This window comes from Etheostoma cragini, chromosome 10, assembly GCF_013103735.1.
Source record: "Etheostoma cragini isolate CJK2018 chromosome 10, CSU_Ecrag_1.0, whole genome shotgun sequence".
Taxonomy (NCBI): domain Eukaryota; kingdom Metazoa; phylum Chordata; class Actinopteri; order Perciformes; family Percidae; genus Etheostoma; species Etheostoma cragini.
Genome location: NC_048416.1, coordinates 16,253,492 through 16,265,337, shown reverse-complemented (window position 1 = coordinate 16,265,337; position 11,846 = coordinate 16,253,492). Strand labels below are relative to the sequence as shown.

The 11,846-nt window shown below is 41.0% G+C and overlaps 1 protein-coding gene across 1 annotated transcript; it reads left to right on the top strand.

Moving 5' to 3' along the window:
- Window positions 1-18: 18 nt before the first annotated feature.
- Window positions 19-2,891, top strand: LOC117951454 (zinc finger protein 500-like). The gene is made up of 4 exons (XM_034883150.1): window positions 19-982; window positions 1,238-1,356; window positions 1,496-1,613; window positions 1,768-2,891. The coding sequence occupies exons 1-4, from the start codon at window positions 574-576 to the stop codon at window positions 2,754-2,756; spliced, it is 1,635 nt and encodes a 544-aa protein (XP_034739041.1). The 5' UTR covers window positions 19-573; the 3' UTR covers window positions 2,757-2,891.
- The last annotated feature ends 8,955 nt before the right edge of the window (window positions 2,892-11,846 follow it).

Here is an 11,846-nt window from a genome sequence, read left to right as displayed (position 1 = left end):
CGAGACTTCACACACATCCATGACATCAACCTGCTTCTAGTCCTGGACGACGAGTTACCGCATCTTTGAAAGTTACTAAAGGGTTTTCATGGATTTAATGTTAGCCTCTGCAGGTATTTGCCCACGGACAATCAAGAGCCATTGGCAGTCTGCGTATTTGGTTGTTTCCATTGCATGAACACAGTTAAGTGCTGGCACTGGCTACGCTTCATTGGCTTCCCTGTTTACACGTTAGCTAGCTAGCGTAAGAGCTAATTGATGTTAGCTAGCTAACATCGTCACTGATTGCATTGCCTGTTTAACTGCAACTTGTTTTCTTTTGGCTAGCTAGAGGTTGACTATATATATGTTGTGCTATGCAAACTGGGTCCGTGTAATATAAATTACCGCATTGTTTTTCAACACTGCAACGTTAGCTAACTAAAAGTAACGCTACCTTAACATTGACACCATAGCTCTATTGAGATATTTTATCACTAGGAGATTGGTTTTTAAAAAGCAAATTAATACGATAGATGACTGTTGGAAATGGCGTAGCTACTTAGCATGGAAACATCTCATGGCAGTCCGTAGATGTCAGGGCAGAGGAGGGTTTACAGTGGCAACGTTAGCCACATCGCCCCTCAACTGTCTCCGGAGGCCAACTATAGACTTAAACACCAATCAACTGTTAACATTGGAACATTATCTTTGAAACAAAGGACTATGGAGTCTGTTAGGAGTGCTTTCCACGCTCAGCTGGCCACCGTCATGGACTCGCTTCTGGCAGCCGCTGTGTGCGAGATCGCCAAGATCTTTGAGAGCAGCCTGTGTGAACAGCAGGCGGAGCTAACGCAGAAAACAGAGGAGATCTCCATCCTCCGAGGCAAGCTGGAGAAAGTGGAGAGGAGGCAGAAGGCGAAAGGTGGAGGGTGCGAGGAAGGAGAGATGTCATCAGGAGACAGAGAGGGAAGCTTAAGGCAGCAGACCCTGACAGGATCAGGTAATACAACATATTTTATGGACTACTCATTTTGGTAAAATACATAATAAAAGTGGACATAGAGTATGCGAATAATCTAGGATAATCTTGTATCTGAGGCTGTATCTCAAACCAATCTATCTTTTATAACATGCATAGTAATCAGCCCCAGTTTGTATTAAGATTAACCTTTTTTGTTATCACTCTCACTACTGAACCCACACCAGACGCTTTACTGATACACTGACCACCTGTCAAACTTTTTTTTCCCCACAGTACTGAATGTGGGGAAGGCTATGTCTTCTCATTCAGACCCAGCAGAAGGACTGAGTCAGAACCTCAGCGGCCTGAAAGAAGAGGTCACAGGCCAGGATGGAGCTCCGGTAAAACATGAGGTCAAACAAAAGTTGTCTGTTTAATTAACTGAAGTATTTAAACTTTTAAGATTTCTAAAACAGCCAGAACGTGGTGACATTTGCAACATGCCTTGGCTTTTTCTGCGTTTTACAGACAAGTTTTACTTGTTCTCCATAGCGTGCTGGATTACAACCGACCATGGGGTCTGTAGCAGTCCAAGTCCCAGAGGGAAGCATTGCTGCCGGGGACCAGAGGCAGAGAGATACACTGTCTGCCACACAAGCCAAGGCCAAATGTAAGAAGTCACTATAATCTTCTCCCACTATTGACTATTTTGCCTTTTCATGCTAGAGCTAGATAACCTTGACATTATTTTGAGTTTGAAGGGGTTATACAGGTGGTCAGATGAAAATGCATTTATTGTCCTTTTTCCTCTAATTTCTCTGCAGTGTCTCATTGGGATCAGGGCAATGCAGACCACAGATCCCTCCAGAATCAAGCCTCCGCCCCTTTTCTCTCCATCTCCCAAAGCGGGCGTTGCTCCCCCAGGCTTGACCCAAGCCTAGCTCAACCAGGGGAGTGGTTACCGCGGGTGGACACCACCCGGAGTAGGGCGTCCGGTCTGGAGAACCTGCAGGCAGATGGCACCAGCTGCTCTGATCCAGCTAGCAGCAGCACTGGCACAGACCCGCCCTGCTTTCGACCAGGTTTTGGCTCCGACGAAACCAGCAACGAAGATGACGACAGTTCTTTTCCTTTCCTGGACCAGGAGCCCGAGAACCACGACTCCAATCAGAACTCAGTGCAGACCCAAGGTGTGGGGCATAGGGGGGCTCGGCAGGTTCAGCCCCAAGCCCCTTCTAGCGAATCACCATGGAGACCCAGAGATGACAGGGGTGGGAGAGGCCCTATAAATCACACACGGCGGGTCACAACCTTTGTCAATAGAGACCCTCTTCGACCACAATCCAATTCACAGTCGCTCACGCTACGACATACAAACACTCTCAGCCCACCTCCAGCGCCGGGGGGAGGGAATGGACGACCTTACACCTGTCCATACTGTACCAAGTGTTTCACCTACCCCTCCCACCAGCGCAGACACCTTTTACGCCACACAGGAGTCAGACTGCATCCATGTCAGTTTTGTGACAAGAGCTTCCTCACTCCCTCTGAGCTTACTGTGCACACTCGCACACATACAGGGGAACGCCCTTTTGGCTGCGCTCAATGTGGTAAGCGATTCGCCCGCAGCGGGAACTTAAGAGCCCACCAACGTGACGTTCACATGGGGAAGAGGCCCTTCGCTTGCACAGAGTGCGGGAAAAGGTTTGCCCACAGGGGTAACCTGAGAGTGCACAATCACAGAGTCCATCAAGGAGATCCCTACTACATGGATGATCAACAGGAGCCTGACATAGGCCCTAATCCCATTTGAAAAGATTTAAAAAGAAAAATGATGGCTGTGCACTTTAATTTTGTTTGCAAAATAAACTTTAGGAACTTAGAAACTTATTTCTAAATACTAAAAAAAGTACATAAGTATTGAAAGGTGCTGTGCCCAAAAATAGGAAGAAAAAAAAACTGCCGGCTGGCATTACCTTTACGTGGCAATCACAGACCATTCCCCCAACAGCCTACAGAAAATTGTCACCATCATTAATATCCTCTGCTTCCCTGTTTCACAGTTAAAAAAAAAAAGAAAAATCTTTTTCGTGAAGAGCAGATCTCTGTGGAACAGGCACACTATCGTGCTGCTCTAATGCCTGGCGTAGCCAGAAGAAGAGGAGAGACAAGTGGAGTGAAGTGGTCAGTACTTATTACAAGCAGGCTTGAATTAATAAAGTTATGGTAGATCGCCCTCAGAGTTCTAGTCTGTCAAAATGATGGACGGCCTTCAGATTGTTCTGTCATTGCTAAAAATATTCCATCAGTGACTGAAAAATATTTGGCAACCGCAACGTCTGCAACACACACAGAGGCAGCGGGACTTCATTCTCTGCTCAGGACGCCTTTACTCCACTACATGTCTACATATCAAATATTTGATGGCTGCTATGTTAATGTGAGTACAGCCCCTTTACAATTTTTGTTTTTTTTGTGTATTTTTCAGATTTGATATATGGTAAACATCAGATTAACCACCGTCAAATTTTATTATATGTACAAATACACGGTCAAAGTACATTTAATTGAGTGACTGATTGTTTTTTTCCAAAAATGATTCAATGTCAGAATTATAGGTTGCACTGGAAAAACAACCTTACTAACTGTATTGTAAGTGGCTGGATATTATCATCAATGAATACTCTATTGTTGTAAAGAAAATAACTTTTCTCCAGGATGACACTATTCCAATTAGGTTCTTCCCATAAGTGAAAAGTCAGTGAACAGATCTGAGCACCTTTTCATGACATGAAATGAAAGAACTACAAATACAAATACAGGTTTTTAATAAAGCCTATAAAGGAAGTCTAGTTGGTATTAGATTTAAAGAGGGCTGGGTATCGTTAAAACATTTTTGCCGAACAATACTTTTTTCAATACCAATTTTATAAAATCCATTTTAACAAAAAGCAAAACATTACAGAGTTCTCTATTAATTTACTTTTTACCTCCTACTACGTGAGCCCTTTCTCTGTGTAACATATAGAGTGTAATGTTAGAAAGCCAATCGGTATCTTTTTTAGATCTTGGTAGAAGCATGCTGCATGCCTTTTGGCTCACTGACACTGATGAGATTTACTCTTTAGGTATCGAATTTTTGCATTGAATGACGAGGCATTTTTTGTTACTCGATATTAAAGAGGCAATTTGGTCAGTACCTAAAAAGTATTGAAATCTCTACCCAGTCCTAAATTTAGACCAGTGGCATGCAGAGGTTGGATAGTACATCTATCCTTCAAAATTGTGCTTATGTACTTCCCATCTCCCCAAACTTTAACTTTGATGGTGTTGTAAAATAGAAACATGTTATTGCAACAAGTACATCACCGTAAAGAACTGTGCTTTTATTTTCCATACTGTTTTTGCAAAGTGAAATTAAATAATAAACCTATGTATAAAGTATTTGTTCTTGTCAGCCTGAAACATTAACGCATGGTCCAGTACAAGCTAATATCGTTGCACCATTATTTGCCAGACACTAGAGGGCAGTCTCAAAATACAGAAGAGTTCTAGAAAGCTTTGGACATCCTTGCTAAAAAGATTTTTGATATAAGTATTGCTGTCAGCATGTTTTACCATGTGCCCTATATTTTCAAATATTTTCCCCTGATGTATGCACTTATGTCATCGTGCCATCTCTCTCATGGCCATGGTCTGTAAGCCAGTGCTAAGAAGGCAAAATCAAATTGTGAGCATATGAGTTATTGGGTGACCTAATTTCCCTCGTGTGTGTGTGTGTGGCAAACACTCTTAAATGTACTAAGACATTTGACCTCAGTTCCTTTTTATTAGAAAGAAAGAAAAAGTTGCCCCGTTAAATGATAAACTTCTTCAAGTTTTTCATAAAACACTATTCTTATGCCCTTATGTATGATATCAGTCACTGAGTTGAATTGAATTCAGAGACTGATTAATTTAGTTTAATTGATTGAAATGTCTTTAATGTCCCCAAGGGGCAATTTGGTTTAGGTAGCCAACAAACACATTTGGACAAAAACACATAAAACATGATAATATACAGATAAGAACATATATACACATCTATACTATACTTAGCAAAAAAGGAAAAACATGTGCTGTGTCATGGCAGATGACATATAGTTTGTCGAGACACCCCACAGCTGTTGGTACAAATGATGTCAGGTATCTGTTAGACCTGGCATGTTTTTGGTATATCTCCTTCCTGATGGTAATGTAATTTTATTTAAAGGTGCCCTGCCAAACCAAACCGTTTTTACTTGTATTTTTTGAAATATGTTAGGTCCATATGTGTTTGTGTTATGTTGCGAATGTGAAAATAATGTGAGGAGAAATCAGGCCAATTACAAAAGCTGGTTGGTCATGTCATGTTACCTGAGTTTGTTATTATTTATGAGCTAGCCAGGCTCTCATTGGCTAGCTGTTAGCCAATCAGAGTCAAGCAGCTTAGCTTGTTGAATGTTAATGAGAACTGGCTCAAATTGAGTCTTCCCATAGGTTTTATATTTGACACTAGAATGGCTTCAAGGTAACCAAGGGATTTTTTTTCCACAAAAAAATGTTACAGAGTCCATGGTAGAACTTCAGACATTACCACAAAGTAATGAAATACGTGTGGCGGGGAAGCTTTAAGTGATGATCCACCCAATTTGATCGACTGCCAAAGCAACATTTAAACTCTAGCTGTATGAACGAAGACTGCTTTTTTAGTGCCCGATCACTCACACCTACAATGCCAATCACGTGGGATGCGTGAAGGTTGATGAGACATTTGTCCCTGTCTTTCACTCTCGCTTTCTCACACACACACACACACACACACACACACACACACACAAGCTAAAAAAGGCTTGGCCATGTGGCCACGTATTCCCTAGGCTGCTGAGTCCTTGTTTTGCATTGGGAGATTTCATTCAGTAACCCTCTCCAGTGACCTCTCCCCAAGGTCACCTGTGTCTGTCTCTCCCTCTGGGTTTAGGCACACAGATATAAAAATAAAACTTTTATGAGTGTACAACCCAAAAGACCAAACCTACATTGGCTCTAGAAATGGACCTGTCATGATCATGACCCTTTATATTTATGGATTTATGGGTTAGAAAAGGGCTGTGTTTCTGTATGTGCGTGCATGCATGCATGCAAACGTGTGTTTGTTTTTGTGTGTGTTTGTGTGCATGTGTGTGCGTGCAGTTGTGAGTGAACTACTGCTAGTCTGAGGAGATCGAATGCCCCCCATGTAAAGCTTACAGTACATTTGTACTGAACTAACTGAATATCCTGTCTAAATACTGTATTTATGTGGGGATGAAAGCATTGGGTCTGATAGAAACCCACATCTATATGCAGATTTGGGTCTCAGAATCGGTGTGTGTGTGTGTGTGTGTGTGTGTGTGTGTGTGTGTGTGTGTGTGTGTTCATAGGCAGGGGTCAAACTGGCTTTGCAGTGTTTTCTGTTTGTATATTTGCTTATGTGTAATCTCCTTCCTGCTCTAAGCAGCTTTTCCCGAGGGGGGGTAGAAGCAACAAATTAACAGTTGACCAGGCTGGAAGGACTGCACACTGTGGGTATTTTGATTGTATGTGATAAAAGGTACATGTACAGTATGCTGATGTTTTGTAGATACACCCACTCAAAACAATATTTCTGGTGATTTACCCACATTTTGCCCTCTGGCACTGGGTGGAATACTTTGACCCAAGTATAATGGCTCCACAGTAATTTCATTTGGTATAAATTCAACCTTGTTTATTTTCACAGTCAGCATGTAATAACACTATATCCCTGTCAGGAAACCATATCCTAGTTAGTGTTTATCACCAGGGCAAACTACTATTGTGGTTTTCCAGCAGGGATCAGGCTATAATGTACTCTTTACCTTTTATGCCACCATGTTTCAGTTTAATTCTCTTGCCCCTGAGGCTGCTATTTTAATATACCAGAAAAAAACACACTTTCAAACTCCTGCCATCTCCTTGCCCTCGGCCCAGAGTCATTCCATGATCCTACAGGAGTAAAATTACCCCCCTGACACACCAATTTTTGCTCTCTCCTCACCCAAACATGTCATTCAGACATAATTAAAGCTCAAGATGTCAAATTATATTCCTGATATTGTTGGTGTTTATTTGTATGTGCGTACACCTTTTTCCAGCACGTCTTTCCATTTTACAGCATACTAAAGTGTGGCTTTTCATGCATGTCATGGTGTTTTTATGTGTGTACACTTACCTGCTCCTTTCTGTGTGCCTGGGCTGTAAGAGGTTTAGCTTCGCCCCAAGGCTGCTCATAATCTACCCAGTCCCACCACTCCCCAGGGGCTGCAGTATCATACTGGTTGCCATTGCTGTAGTGAACTCCCCCAGAGGATTATAATGCTGTCTCCTGCTCAAGGCACTGCGTCGATCCATCATCTGCTGTCTGTATTTAAGCACTTGCTTAATGTGCTAATAGTGTTAGACTGGGAAGAGGCTGCTCAGCTTTTAACTTTCATCTTCTAAAGCTCTTTGTCTGTTGGAAATGCTGATTTCATGGCTTCCGTCTTCAATCTATTAATAATCAGTGTGAGGTTCAGTGACGTTCTGGATGTGCATATGATGTGATAACAAGGGCTTTTTGTCAAAGACACTGATGGGACTGTTTCACTATTATGTTGTAAGTATGTGCAGTGTGTTATGCATACTGAGTGCAGGCAGTGGGGTTGGCCGTTTCTCTTCACATTTTGGGGGTCACAAACCATGATGGAGGGGCGGAGTAGGAGTACATCATCCTTCTTCAGAGTTCCTGGGTTTTCCAAGTGTGTGTGTGTGTGTGTGTGTGTGTGCATTAGTGCGTGCTCAAGAGTGCATGTGTTCTCCATAGGCTGCCCTTGGGTTGCTAAGCAACCATGTGTCTGCACATTGGAGTGGGGGTGGGAAAGGAGAGAAGCACCAGGTCAACAGACATTAACAAGCATTGCTGCGTCTGATTGGAAACATTAGTGCTACTGATGAATGATGCTGATCATTATCACGTTGACCGGCTTTAGGTCTGAATTGTGTTGGAGTCTCAAAGTTCACTCCCTCTCCACAGAAGTTAATTTATCTGTGCCACAAGCTGTGCCTAAAATTCTACTTTTAATCTTCTAAGAGAAGAGGCAGGAAATTTGGGCATGTCCAACGTTAGATTTATTTTGGTGCAATCTTTTTCACCTGTTTCCCAATGTATATAAAATACTAATATTATACCTCCTTTTTACTTCCCTCTTATATAAAATCACCTGCGATGACAGGAATGTAGCCGACTAGCCGAAAAAGATCTAATTCCCAAGACTAAAAGACAACTTGTTTACAAGGCGAGTCACAAGAATTGATTTCTGGTTAGAAAAAATCTACATGGGAAAACCCATGTCTCTCTCGTGTATTATCTTGAGACAAAATGATTGTGGTTTGACTCATGCTTGTGATACATGTCTAAGGCAGCCGGCTTTTGCAAACCACTTTTGAGTTGATAGTTAAACATACTGTATATATAGTAAAGAAAGAAATATATTTAGAGTTCTTCCTGTGCATATATACACATTTCCTTTAAATTCTGGGATAAACAGTCATTGATTTTGTTCCCACAATCCTTTTACTTATGCTAAGGGTCAGAGCTTTTTAATTTTCATAACTGATCTGTGAACTAAAATGAGTCATCAGTAATTCTTTTATTTCCCACTTACTTCCTTCACTAAAATCCTTGCTTCACCTAAAAAGTGGTACGTATGTCTTAAAACATTAAATATACAAACCTGAATGTTGTAGGTAAATGTAAATCCAAGTTAAGATTATCCCCCAGTGTCCCCGCCATCAGGAGATTATGTGAGGACACAATACAGCTTAGATTCACTCCAGGGCACCGGGTCCAAGTGACATTGGGGATGGAGGGTGGTCACGGTCCACTGTCACCAAGGTATCGGCCACAGGCCAAGCAATCACGGCTGAATGGCATGGTCACTACGGGAGACAGACACAGTCCCAGGGTCAGGCACCACGGGTAAAAGCTTAGGTGGATTTACAGAACTGTATGTACCTGAAAAAACCTCCCACACACATGCAGGATGTATTAAGACAACAGGTTACTGACGTGATTACAGTATTAAAGTGATAACTTATGAGGATTTGCAGAGAGGGATGACAGTTAGGTGTGAGCTTGTCTTTCTACCTAGGTCTAACTTCCAGTGCCTCCTTCACTAAGATCGTTTTTTTCTACCATACAAATTGGATTTTAGGACAATGAAATTTGAATGGAGTTTTAAACTCGGAACAGTTGCTGATCACTTGTAGTTAATTTTCTCTGTTATGCAACTCTTTTCTGAGAGCATTTTTCTTTTTTACAATAAAAATGAAAGAGTTGTTTCATCCCCCAAAAATAATAATCCAATGCCACCCAAATGCACTGGTACAGTTTTGTTTGTTTCAGCTTATTGAAAAAATAGCACGGACATTGTTTAATTACTCTGTTTCACTTCCCTAATGAACCCCTTGTCCCAGCATCAGCAGCAGTTTTTTTTTTAGAAAACAAGCTTAAATTGGTTTAACGTTAACTCAAACTAGCTAGCTAGCGTTACATTACCTGTAGCTAAGCACCAAATGCAGATATAACGTTAGTTGCAGCTGGTGAAGAAAGTTGAATATTTAGAAAGCCAAAGCAGAACCCACGGAAATACAATATCTGAGAAGACATATATATGTCTTCTCAGATATTGTATTTCCGTGGGTTGGTGGAGGACACGCTAGAGTTAAAAGAATGGTAAATATTGTACTTAACATATCCATAACTTGTCCAGAAGCCGTATCCTCTTGTTCAGAAGAAGAATGTGAAAGAACGCGTTTGCTAAAAGTTTGCTACAGTAAGCTGGAAACTAGCTAGCTAGCTAGGCGACTGTTTGCTAGCACGTTAGCCATAGCAATTAACATATTTTGGAGCGTGTTTCGTTTTTTTTTTTCAGGTAGAACACTAGCTATATATGGGAAACAGTGGGTGGTCATTGAGAAGGTTAGTGGTGGATGTTAGGCTGGCGGGGGGCAGTTAGAAGGGCCGACATGGCGGTGGAGCATTGCCCACAATTGGTAAGTATTGGGTGGGGGAGGGCGATGCTGGCTGACAGCTCTTCTTGCTGTGGGGTTAAAGCCTGGTGGCAGACAGCCAGCATCAGTGATGGCACCAACTGTCACTGGCAGCCCCTCACTCTGCTGCTGCCACGCTGACTGAAGCCTGTGTGTGTGTGTTTGAATTGAAGTGCTCTTATAGCCAGTAATCATTTCTGATCCCTTCTTGTAGGGCCTGGCAATATAGTTGAACTATTTATCCTAGTATCAATAATAATATGCACTGCATATGGTGCACAGCAGTGCATCCATCGTATGATGCACACTGCACACATAATTTGGGAGATATGAATGTAAGATGATTGCAGAAGTGACACTAATCTGTATTTTTGTTTATTATTTTTAAAGAAATGGAAGAGCAGATTCCAAAAACAAATCCAGAGTGCCTGGGTTTACATTTTTGGAGTGTTGGTAAAATAAAACAAGCAATTTGAAGATGTCACTTGAGAAATTGTGACAGATATATTGACTGAACGATGAATTGATTATCAAAATTGATAATGAAAAAAAACCTATCATTACGATACAAAAGAAAGCTGATCTGTCTTCACGTTCTTTAGTGGCATATCCAACAAACGAATGATGCAGTCACCTCATAAATTAGAACACATGGCTCTTCCCTAGTACATAATAGTACAATAGCAGCTTTTGATTGTAAAAAGTATCAGTATTAATATTAGAAATGCTGGTGGTGGTAATGCTTTTTTTGTAGTATCGCTAACCCTTAAGGCAACCAAACTCTCATAGAAAACTTAATGTTAAGACTTAAAGCTGTAGTGTGTAGTTTCTGTTGCCCCCATAAGGAATTCTAAGTAATGACAACAACACTGTTTGCGCATCCACATGTGGCAAGCCTTTGGTGATTCCGCACCACCTGCACCCATACTCCATGCAGTTGCTAGTAGCATTCATCCTTTCAAATTAAGAAGAACATGCAAGATTAAAAAAAGCATGATGGGGTCTTCAAAAGAGGTAATCATCTTGTATTTTTTTACTTCTTTGTCTTTAACTCTTTGTCTGTTTGTTCTTTTCTTGAGCTGCTGCGAGTTAATGTCGCCAGACAGCACCATTTTGTAAACTTAGCCATACTTAGAGATACAGAGAGAGAGTTTTGTGTATAGCTGCTTAATTAGCTTTGTATCAACTCATTTGGCAATGGCTTGAATGTAACGGACGTTCACTAACTAAAATAGTTACGACTATAGCTTCAAATGACTTAAATATGTTTGTTAGTAATAATAAAGTTTTATAATTATATTTGGTTTGGAATCACTAAAGGAACAGTTACGCTAATTCATTTTTACCGACAGTCAAGAAGATTAATGTAACTTTCATGTCTGTCCATTAATAATGAAGATGGAGCCAGAGGACCCTGAACTTAGCTTAGCGCACAGACTGGAAACATGGAAACAGCTAGCATAGCTCTGTCCAAAGGTAACATAATTTGCCAAACAAAACCTCTAAAGTGTGATATTTAACACGTTATAGCTTGTTTTTTACTCTGCAAACACTAAAGTTGAGATTTTATGCTAAGACAAGCAAACGGTATTTTCCAGATTTCTCAATTGTTGACCTACAGAAATTCATAGAACGATAACTTGATCAGATCATATAATTACATCAAACTGCTCTAAGTTAATAAACAAAATAAAAAGAAACTACCTTCTATGCAGACTTGCATACAGATTCTGCTAATAAAATGTGTGTGTGTTTTAGTTGTCGGTGCTAATTTAATGTTGTCTCAGGGTGAATC